The 19,078-nt window shown below is 44.8% G+C and overlaps 1 protein-coding gene and 1 non-coding gene across 6 annotated transcripts in view; one reads left to right on the top strand and one right to left on the bottom strand.

Moving 5' to 3' along the window:
* Window positions 1–19,078, top strand: part of CFAP61 (cilia and flagella associated protein 61) — a 315,110-nt gene that overhangs the window by 225,431 nt on the left and 70,601 nt on the right. For all 5 annotated transcript variants that reach the window (XM_029072415.2, XM_029072412.2, XM_029072401.2 and 2 more), the window contains exon 22: window positions 14,389–14,681. In XM_029072415.2, coding sequence (XP_028928248.1) covers window positions 14,389–14,681 — 293 coding nt within the window. The remainder of the gene's footprint in view (window positions 1–14,388; window positions 14,682–19,078) is intronic.
* On the bottom strand, window positions 11,630–11,767 carry LOC114815499. The gene has a single exon (XR_003763288.1). It is a non-coding gene; the product is annotated as a small nucleolar RNA SNORA7 (small nucleolar RNA).

Below are 19,078 nucleotides of genomic sequence, written 5' to 3'. Positions count from 1 at the left end.
TATCGATCTGGAGGAAGGCCTGAACTCCAGAAGGGATGCAGAAAATTCAACTGTCATTGAAACACTAATGAGGATGAATCTATCATTCTCATCATCATCACTGGTATTTATTGAGCACTTAACTACGTACTGTACTAAGCACTGTACTAAGTGCTTGGGAGAGTACAATACAACAGAGTTGCACTGAGAAAACCTGTATGAGAAAAAGAATAGCCTAGTGGAAAGAATATGGGACTGGGACTCAGAAGGTCCTGTTCTGCCACATGCCTGCTGTGTGACCTTGGGTAAGTCACTTAACTTTTCCATGCTTCAGTTACCTTTTGGAAGCAGCGTGGCTCAGTGGAAAGAGCCTGGGCTTCGGAGTCAGAGGTCATGAGTTCGACTCCCGGCTCTGCCACTTGTCAGCTCTGTGACGGTGGGCAAGTCACTTCACTTCTCTGTGCCTCAGTTACCTCATCTGTAAAATGGGGATTAACTGTGAGCCTCATGTGGGACAACCCGATTACCTTGTATCTACCCCAGCGCTTAGAACAGTGCTCTGCACATAGTAAGCGCTTAACAAATACCAACATTTTTTTTTTACCTCATCTGTAAAATGGAGACTAGACTGTGAGCCCCATGTGGGGAATGGACTGTGAACAACCTGATTTGCCTGTATCTACTCCAGCACTTTATGCAGCGCCTGGCACATATTAAGCGTTTAACAAATACCAGAAAAAACTACAGAGTTTTGGTAGAAACATTTTCCCTGTCCACAGTGAGCTTATAGTCTAGAGGAATCTATGGCTTCTTGAAATGTTTGTAAGCAAATGTCATGAGTCTGAGGAATAATTTTTATTTATTAATCCTTCCTATGTTGGTCACCCACCTTCCACCTCTCCCACTCCTATTTCTCTGACATTTGTTAAGCACTTAAAAAGTGTTAGGCACTGTACTAAGTGCTGGAGTAGATACAAGATAATCAGATTGGACACAGTCTTTTTCCCAAATGGAGCTCCAGCTTTATTCCCCAATTTACAGATGAGATAACTGAGGCCCAGAGAAGTGAAAGGACTTGCCCAAAGTCACACAGCAGACAGGTGGCAGAGCTGGGATTAGAACCCAAGTCTCAGGTGATATTGGAAAAACTGAACTAAGACTTGTAGGGTATGACATCACACAGAAATTCCTGATCACTGGTTTTAGGGAACTCTATCAGCTCTCTGCCTCTTCATTATCCACTCTCATCTTCTACTGATTCTCAGCTGCCGCTCTCCAGTCCACCAAAACTTACCTTCTCACTATGACACCGTCTTATCTCTTCCACTTACAACCCCTGATTCATGTTCTCTTTCCTCCGTGGATTTCTCCTTTCAAATCTTCCAGACCACGGTTCTTTCCTTCTCCAAAACCCCTCCAAAATCCCACCTCCGCCCAGAGGCTTTCCGTGATTAATTTTTCTTCTCCCCAGGTCACATCCTCCCTACAATCACCTCAGCACTTCATTCGTCCATTCATTCAATCGTATTTATTGAGCACTTACTGTGCAAAGCACTGTATTAAGCGCTTGAAAGAGTACAGTATAACAATGCACTGACACATTCCTGCCCACAGCCAGCTCAAAGTCTAGAGGGGGATTACAGACATTAATATAAATAATAAATACATAAATGTTACAGATATATACATATATGCTGTGGGGATGGGAGGGTAGATGAAGGAACAAGTAAGAGTGGCAGAGAAGGGAGTGGGAGAAGAGGAAAGGAGGTCTTAGGGAAGGCTTCTTGGAGGAGATGGGCCTTCAATAAGGTTTTGAAGTAGGGGAGAGCAATTAGCTGTCTGACATGAGGATGGAGGGCGTTCCAGGCCAAAGGTAGGATGTGGGTGAGAGGTCGGCCGTGAGATAGACGAGTTTGAGGCACAGTGAGAAGGTTAGCATGAGAGGAATGAAGTGCACGGGCTGGGTTGTAGTAGGAGAGGAGTGATCTGAGCACTTCTGCAGTCACTGCTTCTCATTGCACTTTAGTATATATTTTATAGAGTGTACTATTTGAGCACTTCCTTCTCCTCTTTCTAAATTATTTCATGACACTCTCCTCAGCTAGACTGTAAGTGCCCTGTGGGCAGGCACCACGGGAGAATACAATATAACAGAGTTGGTAGACAATACCCTGCTCACTTTGAGCTTACGGTCTAGAGGTCAAGACAGACATTAATTTAAATAAATAAATTACAGATATGTACATAAGAGTTGTGGGGCTGAGGGAGGGCTGAATAACAGGTGCATATCCAAGTGTAAGGGTGATGCAGAAGGGAGGTTGGGAAGGGGAAATAAGGGCTTAGTCAGGGAAGGCCGTTTGGAGATGTGCCTTCAATAAGGCTTTGAAGGTGGGTAGAGTGATTGTTTGATATGAAGAGGGAGGGACATTCTCGGCCAGAGGCAGGATATGGGTGAGAGGTCAGTGGGGAGATAGATGAGATGGAGGTACAGTGAGTCGGTTGGCATTGTAAGCCCGTCAAAGGGCAGGGACTGTATCAGTTACCGATTTGTACATTCCAAGCGCGTTAGTATAGTGGTCTGCACATAGTAAGCACTCAGTAAATACTATTGAATGAATGAATTGTGCAGTCTGAGTTGTAGTAGGAGAGCAGTGAGGTAAGGCAGGAGGGGCAAGTTGATTGAGTGCTTTAAAGACGATAGTAAGGACTTTCTCTTTGATGCAGAGGTGAATGGGCAACCCCGGAGGTTCTTGTCTTATGCCATTGAGTCATTTCCGACCCATAGCGACACTGCGGACACATCTCTCTCAGAACCCCCCGTTCTCCAACTGTTCTGGTAGGGTATCCAGAGAGTTTTCTTGGTAAAAATCCGAAAGTGGTTTACCATTGCCGCCTTCCGTGCAGTTAACTCAAGTGTCCGCCCTCTACTCTCTCTCATGCTGCTGCTGTCCAGCATGGGTGAGTGTTGACTTGTAGCAGATTGCCTTCCACTTGCTAGCCACTGCCCGAGCTAGGAATGGAATGGGTATGTCCTTGCTTGACTCTCCCTCCTGTAGCCGAGACTGGTAGAGGACTGGAAACCCTCCAAGTGTGACCCTGAGACGGGGTAGGTTCTGAGGAGTGGTGAAAGGTGGACTGAACATTTTTGTAAAAAAAAAAAAGATCTCGGCAGCAGAGTGAATTATGGACTGGAGTGGGGAGAGACAGAAGGCAGGGAGTTCAGAGGGTGATGCAGTAATCAAGGCAGAATAGGATAAGTGCTTGCATTAACGTGGTAGTTTGGAAGGAGAGGAAAGGACAGATTTTAGTGATGTTATGAAGGTTGAACTGATTAGGATTTGGTAAAATATTGAGATGTGTTGAGGATTACGCCGAGGTTATGGGCTTGTGGGTCAGGGAGGATGATGGTGCTTCTACAGTGGTGGGAAAATCAGAGGGAAAGCATGGTTTGGGTGGGAAGATAAGAAGTTCTGCTCTAGATATGTTAAGTTTGAGGTGTCAGCAGTACATCCAAGTAGAGATGTCCAAAATGTAAAGAGGAAATGAGAGACTGCAGAGAAGGAGAGAGAGAGCAGTTCTGGAGATATAGATTTGGAAATCACCTGCATAGACATGGTAGTTGAAGCCGTGGGAGGGAATGAGTTCTCCAAGGGAGTGGTTGGAGTTGGAGAATATAAGAGGACCAGAACTGAACGTGGAGGGATTCCCACTGTTAGGGAGTGGAAGGCAGAAGAGGAGCCCGCGAAAGAGACTGAGAATGAGCGGCCAGAGAGATAAGAGGAGAACCAAGAGACGACAGTGTCAGTGAAGCCAAGGTTGGATAATGTTTCCAGCAGAAAGGGGTGTTCGACAGTGCCTAAGGCAGCTGAGAGTTTGAGGCGGATTAGGATGGAGTAGAAGCCGTTGTATTTGGCAAGAAGGAGCCGCTCCTTTCTTGATAACAATACACCATGATGGACTTTCCTATTCCCAGATGTCAGCTGAGTCGCAGCATTACCCGAGGCTTCGTTTGACTGTGTCTTTAAAACACTTCCTTTGCCCTTCTTGCTTTTGGTTTCCCAATGTCAACTCTTAAGGAGCATTTGCTTGGATATTCTGCTATGGATTCTTCTCAACTGTTCCGCCCAGCGTAGCTGTGTTGAGGTGAGCATAGCCCTGATGCTAGGAAACTAACTGTTCCAGAATTTCACTGCTTGTGATCTTGCCTCGCCATTTAATATTGAGTATGGCTCATAATTAACACTACTGGAACTGATGTTCAGGGAGGCAGATGGAGTTCCTTTGTGAAGTTCAGGGAAGGTTGGACAGCAACTGCAGCTCTGATGACCTTTAGTTTGGTCTGGAATCTGATACCACGCTGCCATCAGTCTCCCAGAGGATGTGCTGTCTGGAGAATATAAGAGGACCAGAACTGAACGTGGAGGGATTCCCACTGTTAGAGAGTGGGAGGCAGAAGAGGAGCCCGCGAGACTGAGAATGAGCGACCAGAGGGATAAGAGGAGAACCAAGAGACGACAGTGTCAGTGAAGCCAAGGTTGGCTACCGCCTTCTTAATTCCACTGAAACTACCCTCTCAAAGGTCACCAGTCATCTCCTCCTTGCCAAATCCGAGGGCCTCCACTCCATCCTAATCCTCCTCAACCTCTCAGCTGGTTTCGCCAATGTCGACCATCCTCTTCTCCTGGAAATGTTATCCAACCTCGGCTTCACTGACACCATCCTTTCCTGGTTCTCCTCCTATCCCTCTGGCCGGGCATTGGCAGTCACTTTCGCAGGCTCCTACACTGCCTCCCACACCCTAACTGTTCGGGGTGGGAGAATCATTTCGGGGTCCCCTTCTATTCTCCATCTACAGCTTTAACTACCACCTCTATGTAGATGATTCTCAAATCTACGTCTTCACATCTCTGATCTTTCTCCTTCTCTGTATTTCCTCCTGCCTTCAGGACATCTCTATTTGGATGTCCCGCTATCACTTCAAACTTAACATGTCCAAAACAGAGCTCCTCATCTTCCCACCCAAATAGTAAGCACTCAATAAAATCGATCTATCTTCTATTTCCTTGTCTATTATACTTCACTGGCCAATGTGCAACCTAGGCACATAATTCTGTGACGGAATTGGATGAGAAGCAATATGGCATAGTAGATAGAGCACAAGTCTGGGAATTAGAAGGTTATGAGTTTTAATCCTGGCTCTATCACTTGTCTGCTGTGCGACCATGTGCAAATCACTTCTCTTCTTTGGGTCTCAGTTACCTCATCTGTTAAATGGAGATTGCGACTGTGTGCCCCAAGGAGGACAGGGACAGTGTCCAACCCAATTTGCCTGTATCCACCTCAGCACTTAGTACAGTGCCTGACACATAATAAATGCTTAACAAATAAGAATGATAATTATGGTACTTGCTGAGTGCTTTCTATGTGCCAAGCACTGTTCTAAGCGCTAGGGTAGTTGAAAGGTTATCAAGTTGTTCCACATGGGGCTCACAGTCTTAATCCCCATTTTAGAGTTGAGAAACTGAGGCTCAGAGAAGTTAAGTGGCTTAAGGTCACACAGCAGATGATACCACAGTAGTAGTAATAATGTTGCTGATATACATTTTTTATGTGTGTATAGTTTCCCTGATGCCAGCTGATAGGTCACCGAAATAATAATGGAATACAAGTGGAGTAGGACTCACAGAGAGATTTATTGCCAATGCCTCAAGTCAATAAAACTCCTTCTCTCAGTCGGAAATTAGATATTCTGTCCGTAGATGGTCTTCAGAAAGGATATTGTGGGAAAAGGCTAGCGAAATGAAATTTGACTGAAAAGGAGCACGTCCTAGCCTTCTCACCTCTAGCCAAAGCTTTGGAAACAGTTCATAACTGCCCCTCTGAACGGAATCCCAGCTCAACCACAGCTGGGAAAGAAGAGAAAGAGAGAAGATTAATTACTCCTCTGAGATGAAGTCAGCTCCCCACTTTACCCTGAAAAGACATTTGAGAATTGTGGTTAATGCCAGAGCCCTTGGGGTCAATATGGAGGCTGCTTGGGGACACCAATGGACACACCAAAGATTTCCGTTTGATCCATGAAGAAAGGCTAGAGAAATGATTCCTTAAAAACCTCCAATCAAAAGAGGCAGTTTCTCCTTTTCTTTGGTGAGGAAACAAAGTTGATCTTGCACTCTCTCTATTAAGATTAGAAGCAAAATCATAAAGGAGAGAAAATTTATACCACATTCCACTCCCCCATCCACAGATGAATTAATAATGTATCTAAGTAGAAAGCCAGAGGCATGAAGCTTTGGGGCTGGCTGCCCTTTAAAATTCAACTACAAAAACCGAAAGACTCTGATTGGACTTTCTGAAGCAGTGTTACCCAGGAAAGAAAGGGCAAATCTTCTTAACCCTCTCTCCTCTTTTTCCTAATCGAATCCTCATCTCCATTATCACATCCATTAGATGCTGAGAAGGCATTTGATTGTGCCAATTGAATGTTTTAATTTCAGTAGCTTCCCATTACTCTTTGAGTCTGTTTCATCATCTCCCGGGATCGTAAGAATAAGGGTTTTTATCAGCGATTCCCTCGCAAAAAGCTTCAACATGAAAAGAAGAAAATGGAAAGGACTGGCAGATTCTCTACTTTTGTCATCGGATCAATCTTTCATGATAGCAGAAATAAAAGCGGGAATAAAGCATCCGGAAATGAATGTGAGAAGTTAAAAAGATAAAATGTACATAGCGGAGCTTCTGAATATAAAAGTAACAAATATCCAGAGACATTTGCATAAATATCCTATTTGAATGCAGAGCTAAGAGACAGTGTTTTTATAGGTGAATGTTGAGGGGGGATACATTCATTTCAAAATTAGTATTCACTTCCAAAGGGAATGATGAGTTTCATTTTTCAGGTTCATTTGATCCCTTTGTACAGAAATATAACTCAGTTGCATCAGTATTAAAGCTTTGTAGGTGAGGATTCTGGAGTGGATGGATTAAGATGATGAAGGAGGTGGGGGTGAAGTAGTGTTGCCTAGTGGATAGGGCATGCACCTGGGAGTCAGAAGGACCTGGGTTCTAATCCAAGCTCTCCCACTCGTCTGCTGTGTGACCTCTGTTATCTCATCTGTAAAATTGGACTAAAGACTATAAGCTCCATGTGGGACATCTACTGTGTCCAACCTGATTAGCTTGTATCTACCCCAGCACTTGGTAGACTACCTGGTACACAGCAAGTGCTTAATAAATACCATTTTTTTAAAAAAAAGGGTAGGTCACACTTTAAATCTGGAAACTGACATCAACAGTTAGAATCCGAAAGTGAAGTGCAACATGCTGAAAGGATTTTTGGCCTTTCCCTCATATCATATATATTAAGAGAATCAGATAAAATTTTGAAATATTTCTGAGGATGAAAAATTCCATCCCATTACACTCCCTTCCCCTCTTGTAAATTGAATGTGTACATTACCCTAACCCTTTGCCTCACATCCGCAAAACCAGAACAGGATCTCAGATCATTAATCAATAATAATAATAAATAAAAATAATGTTGGTATTTGTTAAGCACTTACTATGTTCAGAGCACTGTTCTAAGCACTGGGGGAGATACAGGGTAATCAGGTTGTGCCATGTGCGGCTCACAGTTAATCGTCATTTTACAGATGAGGTAACTGAGGCACAGAGAAGTGAAGTGACTTGCCCACAGTCACACAGCTGACAAGGGGCAGAGCCGGGATTCAAACCCATGACCTCTGACTCCCAAGCCCAGGCTCTTGCCACTGAGCAACGCTGCTTGTCTAATAACATATATTAGGCATGTACCATGTACAAAGCTCTGTTCTAAGCACTGGGAGGAATAAGCCCTCTTTCCCTCTGCTCCTCCCCCTCTCCCTTCCCCTCCCCTCAGCACTGTGCTCATTTGTATATATTTTTATTACCCTATTTATTTTGTTAATGAGGTGTACATCCCCTTGATTCTATTTACCGTTATTAAGTTGTCTTCTTTTTGTCCGTCTCCCCCGATTAGACTATAAGCCTATCATTGGTCAGGGATTGTCTCTGCTGCCGAATTGTACATTCCAAGCACTTAGTACAGTGCTCTGCACATAGTAAACGCTCAATAAATACTATTGAATGAATAAATGACTAGGGGGACGTTGTTTGAGTCCCGGACCAATATAGTAGGGGGTGAGGACAGACACTCAGGGAGAAGTTCACAGTTAAAATAATCTGTAAAGAAAGAATATTTTGAAAGCCACATTGGCTTCTTTGTTTTTTTCTTCTTTGCCTGCTCATGGTTCTTCAACTATTTTATGGACTCGGACATGGAAGAAATAAGCAAACAAGATAGAGATGGCTTACTTTTTTTGCAGCCCTCCTGCTGCCCCAGTGCTTAATATAGGAGCTCCTCCCCTGTCCTCTCCCCCTCCCTTCAGGCTCGCATCTCCTCCTGCCTCCGGGACGTCTCCACCTGGATGTCGGCCCGCCACCTAAAACTCAACATGAGCAAGACTGAGCTCCTCATCTTCCCTCCCAAGCCCGGTCCGCTCCCAGACTTCTCCATCACCGTGGATGGCACGACCATCCTTTCCGTCCCGCAGGCCCGCAATCTCGGTGTCATCCTTGACTCGTCCCTCTCGTTCACCCCACACATCCTATCCGTTACCGAGACCTGCCGGTTTCACCTCTACAATATCGCCAAGATCCGCCCTTTCCTCTCCACCCAAACGGCTACCTTACTATTACGGGCTCTCGTTATATCCCGGCTAGACTACTGTGTCAGCCTTCTCTCTGACCTCCCTTCCTCCTCTCTCGCCCCGCTCCGGTCTATTCTTCACTCCGCTGCCCGGCTCATCTTCCTGCAGAAACCATCTGGGCATGTCACTCCCCTTCTTAAACAACTCCAGTGGTTGCCTATCGACCTCCGCTCCAAACAAAAACTCCTCACTCTAGGCTTCAAGGCTCTCCATCACTTTGCCCCTTCCTACCTCTCCTCCCTTCTCTCTTTCTACCGCCCACCCCGCACGCTCCGCTCCTCTGCCGCCCACCTCCTCGCCGTCCCTCGGTCTCGCCTATCCCGCCGTCGACCCCTGGGTCACGTCCTCCCGCGGTCCTGGAACGCCCTCCCTCCTCACCTCCGCCAAACTGATTCTCTTTCCCTCTTCAAAACCTTACTTTAAAATCACCTCCTCCAAGAGGCCTTCCCAGACTGAGCTCCTCTTCCCCCTCTACTCCCTCTGCCATCCCCCCTTTACCTCTCCGCAGCTAAAGCCTCATTTTCCCCTTTTCCCTCTGCTCCTCCACCTCTCCCTTCCCATCCCCACAGCACTGTACCCGTCCGCTCAACTGTATATATTTTCGTTACCCTATTTATTTTGTTAATGAATTGTACATCGCCTTGATTCTATTTAGTTGCCATTGTTTTTACGAGATGTTCTTCCCCTTGACGCTGTTTAGTGCCATTGTTCTTGTCTGTCCGTCTCCCCCGATTAGACTGTAAGCCCGTCAAACGGCAGGGACCGTCTCTATCTGTTGCCGACTTGTTCATCCCAAGCGCTTAGTACAGTGCTCTGCACATAGTAAGCGCTCAATAAATACTATTGAATGAATTGAATGAATAATACATTGTAAGCATTGAATTACTATTAACATTAACCAAATTAGTATTTGTTAAGCACTTACCACGTGGCAAACACCATACTAAACTCTGGAATAGATAGAAGATAATTGTCGAGCACAGTCTCTGACCCACAGTGGGTTCACAATCTAAGTAGGAGGGAGAACAGGCACTGAATCCTCATTTTATAGATGAAGAAACCGAGGCCAACTTGCCCAAGGTCACACAGCGGGCAAGTGACAGAGCCATGATTCCCAGATCCCCTACCTCCCAGTCCCATGCTCTTTCCACTAGGCCACGCTTTCTTATTTTAAAGAAAACCTTTGCCAAACACCAGTGATTTACTGCCCACTACTGGAGGTGATTAAGGCCCCTCGCTCCACCCCACCCCCTCAAGTCCCAGAAAGTCATGCTGCAATCACTGAAGAATCTCCAGTACGGGATGAGAACGTGTATTTTGTTCCTGTTGTATTCTCGCTATTGCTTACCATGGTGCTTTGTATTCAGTAGGCACTCAATCAATCATCGATTGATTGATTCTAAAATCTCATTTTGGTAGAACAAAAACGTGTTGGTGCATCAACTCCATGTTCAAATGGTCAAAGGAAAAATCAGGTTTTTGGGAAGGCGCATCGGTCTTCATAACAAGCTACGAGTTTATTCTGCTGTGACACCAGAGTTTATGGTCATTCAATATTGGAGCACCTCAATGATTTAAGTGAAATTTTTGCTGTTTCAAGCTCGTGGTGAAGACCCAAGGTCAGCCTTTTTGTATAATTAGGAAGGCTTTTATTAGGACTTGTAAATGAAGGCTACATACTATCAGAGGGTCCCTGTAAACATAGAGTGTCATTAAGGAAAATGAAATAGGGAAGCATTCCCCAATTAATTTCTACCACCCCATGTCTCGTCCATCTGACAGCCATCCTTAACGCCAATACTTCATTCATTCAATCGTATTTATTGAGCGCTTACTATGTGCAGAGCACTGGACTAAGCGGTTGGAATGAACAAGTCAGCAACAGATAGAGACAGTCCCTGCCGTTTGACGGGCTTACAGTCTAATCACTTTGTACTTCCTTAATGCGAATACTTTGTACTTCCTTAATGCGTTTTTGACTAGATCACAGTTAGGGAATTAGAGAACACTCTTCTGACAACATGAGTCTGTTTCGGCTCAGCGCAGCACATTTTCAAAGAAACGGCTTGCGCGCATCCATATGACATCAGAATAGGTGAATACTACAGGGCAAGTTTTCTCTAACACAAGGTTTTGCAGGAATGCAACCCACATGTTATAAGAGAACTGACTGCACATATGTGTGTAAATCTATTTCCACCTACTTATCCAACATATTTATTCAGGTAGCTATTCATCCATTCTGCTTTCCAATAAATTTTTATTTCCAGTTGTACTTTTGTTTTTCCTTTTCTCCCAATATTTGTAAATAATTTTTGTCTCCTTGTCTTCCCCACACTCTTTGAAAGCAGGGTCCTTGTCTTTGACTCCCAAAGTACTCTTCCAAAGGCTCAGTAGAGTGCAGGATACACGTGTCTTGGCTTCTTGTCAAGAAGCAGTGTGGCTTAGTGGAAAGAGCACTGGTTTGGGAGTCAAAGGACGTGGGTTCTAATCCTGGCTCCGCCACTTGTCTGCTGTGTGTCCTTGGCAAGTAACAACTTCTCTGTGCCTCAGTTACCTCATCTGTCAAATGGGGATTAAGACTGTGAGCCCCACGTGGGGCAACCTGATTACCTTGTATCTATCCCAATGCTTAAAACATTGCTTGGCACATAGTGAGTGCTTAACAAATACCATAGTTATTATTATGCTGTCGAGTCGTCTCAGACCCATAGTGATTCCATGGACACATCTCTCCCAGGACGCCCCACTCTCCAACTGCAATCGTTCTGGTAGTGTATCCACAGAGTTTTCTTGGTAAAAATCCGAAAGTGGTTTATCATTGCCTTCTTCCGCTCAGCAAACTTGAGTCTCTGCCCTCAATTCTCTCCCATGCCGCTATTACCCAGCACAAGTGAGTTTTGACTTGTAGCAGATTGCCTTCCGCTCTCTAGCTACTGCCCAAGCTAGGAATGGAATGTGTATGCCTTTGCTTGCCTCTCCCTCCTGTAGCCAAGACTGGTAGAGGACTGGAAACTCTCCAGGTACGATCCTGAGAAGGGTGACAGGATACACAGTAGATGCTTATTAAATACTTGTGGTTGATTCAAGTGGGGAAAGGAACGAACTCAAGTTAACTGTGTCCAACATGTGCATATAATCCAATACTTGAGATTTGGGGGATAGTACTGTTCCCAAAGGCCAAAACAGCTTGCCCCCTTCCATCTTATCTCTCTGATTTCCTACTACAACCCAGCATGCTCATTTTGGTCCTTTAATGCTAACCTCCTTACTGTAGCTCAATCCCATCTAACTTGCCACTGACCCCTCACGCATGTTCTACCCATCACATCTGATAGATCATCACGCTCCCTACCTTAAGAGCTTTATTAAAATTGTATCTCCAAGAGGTCTTTCCTAGCTAAAGCCCCCATTTCTCCTACTCCCTCTCCCTCTGCATCACCTTTGAATTTAGAATTATATCCTTTATTTACCCCACGCTTTGTACATATCTGTAATTTATTTGTTTATATTAGTGCCTGTCTCCTCCAGACTGTAAGCTCCTTGTGGGCAGGGAACATGGATACCAACTCTGTTGTATTGTGTATTGTATTATGTTGTATTGTACTCTCCCTTTCTCAGGGTCGCACCTGGAGAGTTTCCAGAACTCTACCAGTCTTGACTCTGGGAGGGAGAGTCCAGCAGAGGCCTGTCCATTCCATTTCTACCTTGGGAGTGGCTAGAGAGTGGAAGGAAATCTGCTACAAGCCAAAACTCACCCGTGCTGGGCAGCAGCAGAATGGGAGAGAGTCGAGGGCGGAGACTCAAGTTGACTGCACGGAAGGAGGCAGTGGTAAACCACTCCTGGATTTTTACCAAGAAAACTCTTTGGATATGCTACAGAATGATTGCAGGTGGAGGAGGTGCATTCTGTGAGAGATGTGTTCATGGCGTCAATTTGACAGCATAAGACAAGTTTCTAGTACAGTCCTCTGCATATTGCAAGCTCTCAATAAATAAAATTGTTTGATTGAGAGTCATCCTGGTAAATTAATAAATGAAGAATTTAATCTGGTGTCTAGGTTCCCTACTGAAAGATTCTAATACTTTCTGGGGACATAAGCACTCAAATCCAAAAGGATCAATAATTGCACTAAACGGTTCTTCAGAAAGTGGGAAAGGACTTCAGTCCGGTGCATAAAATATAGTCATGTTCAATCATATTCTTGCCTGCCAGAGAGGACAGATGGCAAGGGAGTCGAAGAAATAACACTGGTGTTCACTCATGTTTCATGAAGGAGTCTCCAGCTGTTAGCAGTTAGTACTTCTGACTCTTTTTCAAGTTTATGTTATAAGCAAAAGAGGCCATTCCACCTTTCTTCAGTTTGAGGCTACAACAGCTTGTTTGCATAATTTATCAGTGCTCGATTAAACGTATGCATCTGCTGTTTATTTGGTTTTTTTATGTTAGTTTTACCATTTCATAAACAAGTAACAGATGAAAAAGTAAATGTAAGGAGGATTATCATCGTTAAGTGGAGTGCAGCAATGAAGAGGAATAATTTTGTTTTCTCTTCTGTGGCAGAAGTATAAAGGTGTATTTTATCTAAGACGGCAGGCTTTCTATCTTCTTCAAAACATAATGTTTCTAAATAACTTATCCACTGTTTTTTGCAAATCACACACAGCACCGAATATTGGTCATCTGCTTCAGTCTTACATTTTTAGTAAGACCTACATACTTTTCGACAAGTAAGAGAGTAAAACATTTACCAGAAATCTAAAGGAGCAAATTGCCCTATCAAACTCAAAATGGCCTCCGTGAAAAAAAAAATCCTTAAGGACTGTCAGAGATGTTTATTCTTTTACAGCAAAAATTACTTCTAGTTTTTGGCTTTGGCCACATTTTTCAGGCATTTCCATTAGCCCTTTGAAGTTGACATTCCAACCACCCCCATTTAAGTCTTTGTAAAATGTGACATTGGTATAGCAGTAATATTTAAAAACTCCAATTTCCACAGGATAAATTTCTTCCTGCTCTGGAGTGTGAAGGGGGAACCTCAGGCCTTCCTATTCCATGTACTACTCAGCTTCTTATTTTAACATCGTTATTTTGGTTCGTTGAATTTGTCATTCATTGTTATTAGTAATTCATTATTACTGGTCTTCCTTTACTTATATTTAAGCCCCATCTTGTCTTTAACCCCAAGCTTAGTACATTGCTCTATTCCAGGTAAGTGCTTAATAAATACCATAACTAACTAATCCAATAGCCAATTGCACAGAAAAATAATACTTTTATTTATCGTTTCTACATCTTGTAGGGAAAATCTGTATGTTCTAACCTTGATCATTTGGTTTCTCCAGTCTCTGCAGCATATAGGGAAAAAGCTAGATAAGAGGTTTTTATGCTAGGGGTTTCAGTCAGAATAATTTTAAATTTTAAATTATGGGGCCATAAATGATTGTCCTACTTTTGTGTTAAAAGTACTTGTCTACTTTGTGGGATGTTTTGTGCAGATTCTTCACTAAATTATCTTATCTACTGTTGCTAGGCAACATTGTTTGCTTCACAGCATCAGAGAAATAAGAGGGTCAAAGAGAGCAATTCCGTATTATTATCATTTGAGTTACACTAATAAGGTTTGTATTGTATGTCTTAGAATTTTTTTCCTTTTTCTAGGGAATGTCATTGTCTACGGGAATACAATTGACATTTACACCACAGTAGAAACCCTCTTATCTCTTGGAATTAATGGCTCTCGCATACACATCGTCCAACCTCCACTTAGCTCCAACATTACTTGCCTTAACAACTATGCAGTGGAAAAGGCTATTCAGGAAACACTGGAAATGGCTGATGTGACTGTTTATCATGATGCTCTACTTGCACAGTGGAATGAAGGCAACCACCCGGATCCCATAACATGTGCCTCTTTCACTACGCCTACAAAACCATTTAAAATCCAGTGTTCAGTAAGTAATTACTATTATTTCTCTACCTAGCACTCGGCACTGACTGGACTATAGTTGATTTAGCTGACTAATTTGGAACTGAAAGATGTAACTTTTCCCGCAAAATCTGAATCTGATAGTACGACTGCTTTTTATCCTATCCCTTCTATCCTATCATTTTAATGTTTAATGTGTGGTAAAACCCCGGTGTTCCTTTCTGGGGAAACACAGGAAATGAAGATCTGAATTTCCTGCCTAAAGGTGACATGAAAGACCCTCAGTGAAGGACCCTCAGGAAGGTCATCCAGCCCCAAACCCCACTAAATACTTGCCTCAAGTCCCTCCCTGCCCCTCCCTTCTATCAGACCCCGCAAACCAAATATGGGGGCCACAGGACATGAAGAAGACTTGGAAGAAGTTATTCTTCACAAAGATGGGCAGCAACGCTGGCTGAGTCCTTGGCCACATGGGGGTCGGGTGAGAGGGGAGGGAGATTTAGAGTGGAAACCTGGTGCATTGGAAATCTTGATGGATATTTCTCCTCCTACTCTACTTGCATGTGTTGAGGCAACAGATGGAAAGAACTCAGGGTATTCCCATTGTTGCTATCCTTGGGAGTCTTGTAGTATTATTATTATTACACTTGTTAACACTTACTATATGCTAAGCACTCTTCTAAGTACTGGGATAGATACGAAGTTATCATGCTGTCCGCATGGGGCTCAGAGTCCAGGTGGGAGGAAGAGTAGGATTTAATCCCCATTTTACAGATGAGGAAACTGAGGCACAGAGAAGTGAAGTGACTTGACCAAAATCCCACAGGAGACAAGTGGTAGAGCTGGGATTGGGACCGAGGTCCTCCGACTCCCAGGCCGGTGCTTCTTCCATTGATCCACGCTGCCTCTCATGGATAGCAAATAACACATTGTGGATTTGTTTTTCTTGCAGTCCCCAAATAGTCACATCTCAAATTGATTTCAGGGGCTGTGCAGTGTGATTAGGGCCAAATGTGGGACCAGCCCATAGCTCCTTAGATAGAAATATACCCAGAAAAGGCACAGCTATGGAGTGAGAGGACCCATTTGCCTTGGTAAATTAATGGTGAAGGCAGTTTGTCTCTTGTCCTTCCTATTTTTGAAGATGATGCTACTGATAGTGAATATGGGTGTTCACCCTGGGCCTACCCGAAGACTGCACACTGTTGCGCTGTTGTGCTGTACAGAGAATACAGCAGAACTAAGGCACACACTCCATGCCCTTAATTCGGCCCTCCTTACATTCACTCCTCTCAAGGGAACTTTCTATCCCAGCTCTGCCACTTGTCAGCTGTGTGACCCTGGGCAAGTCACTTAACTTCTCTGTGCCTCAGTTACCTCATCTGTAAAATGGGGATTAAGACTGTGAGCCTCACGTGGGACAACCTGATTACCCTGTATCTACCCCAGCGCTTAGAACAGTGTTAGGCACATAGTAAGCACTTAACAAATACCAAGATTATTACTATTATTATTATGTCACACTTACCTCTTTTACCTTTGTCCCTCTCTCACACTGGTCTCTCAGACCGAAACTACCTTTCTCAAATCTGAAAGACTACTCTCGTCCCCAGTCAATGCCCTTCTAAAATCCCTCCTCCATCATCAAGACTTCCCCAGTTATTTCCCATTTCTTCAAATCCTACACACTCACTAGCAATCTCCAGCACTTGGGCACTTATTTCTATCCATCTTGAACACTTCTGTATATATGTTATTCAAATGTACGCTCAGTTACTTTCATTAGTCTACTGGGAAATATTTTAATGTCTGTCTCCCACTTTAGAGTGGAAGATCCTCTAGACTGTAAGTTCATTATGGGCAGGGAACGTGTTTCCTAACCGTTCAGTTGTACTCTCCCAAGCACTTAGTAATAACAATAATAATAATATTGATGTTGGTATTTGTTAAGCACTTTCTACATGCAGAGCACTGTTCTAAGCGCTGGGGTAGACACAGGATAATCAGGTTGTCCCACGTGAGGCTCACAGTCTTAATTCCCATTTTACAGATGAGGTAACTGAGGCACCGAGAAGTTAAGTGACTTGCCCACAGTCACACAGCTGACAAGCACAGAGCTCTGCATATAGTAAGCGCTTAATAAATACCACTGATGTAAATGGGGATGATGCTTGTGACCAGGGACTACGTTACTCCCCTGTTTTGTGTTTTCCAATTGCTTAGTACAGTACATTAGACCCACCGATGCTTAATGCTACTAATTCATTCATTCAATAGTATTTATTGAGCGCTTACTATGTGCAGAGCACTGTACTAAGCGCTTGGGATGAACAACATAGAGACGGTCCCTGCCGTTTGACGGGCTTACAGTCTAATCGGGGGAGACGGACAGACAAGAACAATGGCACTAAACAGCGTCAAGGGGAAGAACATCTCGTAAAAACAATGGCAACTAAATAGAATCAAGGCGATGTACAATTCATTAACAAAATAAATAGGGTAACGAAAATATATACAGTTGAGCGGACGGGTACAGTGCTGTGGGGATGGGAAGGGAGAGGTGGAGGAGCAGAGGGAAAAGGGGAAAATGAGGCTTTAGCTGCGGAGAGGTAAAGGGGGGATGGCAGAGGGAGTAGAGGGGGAAGAGGAGCTCAGTCTGGGAAGGCCTCTCGGAGGAGGTGATTTTTAAGTAAGGTTTTGAAGAGGGAAAGAGAATCAGTTTGGTGGAGGTGAGGAGGGAGGGCGTTCCGGGACCGCGGGAGGACGTGACCCGGGGGTCGACGGCGGGATAGGCGAGACCGAGGGACGGCGAGGAGGTGGGCGGCGGAGGAGCGGAGCGTGCGGGGTGGGCGGTAGAAAGAGAGAAGGGAGGAGAGGTAGGAAGGGGCGAGGTGATGGAGAGCCTTGAAGCCTAGAGTGAGGAGTTTTTGTTTGGAGCGGAGGTCGATAGGCAACCACTGGAGTTGTTTAAGAAGGGGAGTGACGTGCCCAGATCGTTTCTGCGGGAAGATGAGCCGGGCAGCGGAGTGAAGAATAGACCGGAGCGGGGCGAGAGAGGAGGAAGGGAGGTCAGAGAGAAGGCTGACACAGTAGTCTAGCCGGGATATAACGAGAGCCCGTAATAGTAAGGTAGCCGTCTGGGTGGAGAGGAAAGGGCGGATCTTGGCGATATTGTAGAGGTGAAACCGGCAGGTCTCGGTAATGGATAGGATGTGTGGGGTGAACGAGAGGGACGAGTCAAGGATGACACCGAGATTGCGGGCCTGCGGGACGGGAAGGATGGTCGTGCCATCCACGGTGATGGAGAAGTCTGGGAGCGGACCGGGCTTGGGAGGGAAGATGAGGAGCTCAGTCTCGCTCATGTTGAGTTTTAGGTGGCGGGCCGACATCCAGGTGGAGACGTCCCGGAGGCGGGAGGAGATGCGAGCCCGAAGGGAGGGGGAGAGGACAGGGGCGGAGATGTAGAGCTGCGTGTCATCTGCGTAGAGATGGTAGTCGAAGCCGTGAGAGCGGATGAGTTCACCGAGGGAGTGAGTGTAAATGGAGAACAGAAGAGGGCCAAGAACTGACCCTTGAGGAACTCCGACAGTTAAAGGATGGGAGGGGGAGGAGGCTCCAGCGTAGGAGACCGAGAATGATCGGCCAGAGAGGTAAGAGGAGAACCGGGAGAGGACAGAGTCCGTGAAGCCAAGGTGAGATAAGGTATGGAGGAGGAGGGGATGGTCGACGGTGTCAAAGGCAGCAGAGAGGTCAAGGAGGATCAGAATGGAGTAGGAGCCATTGGATTTGGCAAGAAGGAGGTCACGGGTGACCTTAGAGAGAGCAGTCTCGGTAGAGTGGAGGGGACGGAAGCCAGATTGGAGGGAGTCTAGGAGAGAATGGGAGTTAAGGAATTCTAGGCATCGATTGTAGACGACTCGTTCTAAGATTTTGGAAAGGAAGGGTAGTAGGGAGATAGGACGATAACTGGAGGGGGAAGTGGGGTCAAGAGCGGGTTTTTTTTAGGATGGGGGAGACGTGGGCGTGTTTGAAGGCAGAGGGGAAGGAGCCCTTGGAGATTGAGTGGTTAAAAATAGAAGTTAAGGAAGGGAGGAGGGCAGGGGCGATGGTTTTAAGAAGGTGAGAGGGAATGGGGTCCGAGGCCCCCAGTAAGAAGTAAGAAGCTAAGTAAGAAGCTCACAATCTAAAGGAGAAGACAGGCTGACAAACAATATTTACCTACAGTGTAAGAGGATATGACAAGAAGTAGTGCAAATAGACAGAATGAAATAGCAGAATATATAATTGAATTAATAAATAATACCATGTTTTCGTGGAATTCGATTATCTTGAATCTGCCCCAGCACTTATAGTGCTTCGCACCTAGTAAATCTTAACAAATACCATAATTAATTAACTCATTAATATACATATGAAATGTGC

This window comes from Ornithorhynchus anatinus, chromosome 1, assembly GCF_004115215.2.
Source record: "Ornithorhynchus anatinus isolate Pmale09 chromosome 1, mOrnAna1.pri.v4, whole genome shotgun sequence".
Lineage (NCBI taxonomy): Eukaryota > Metazoa > Chordata > Mammalia > Monotremata > Ornithorhynchidae > Ornithorhynchus > Ornithorhynchus anatinus.
The sequence above is the reverse complement of the archived record's forward strand: the minus strand, read 5'-3'. Positions and strand labels throughout refer to the sequence as shown.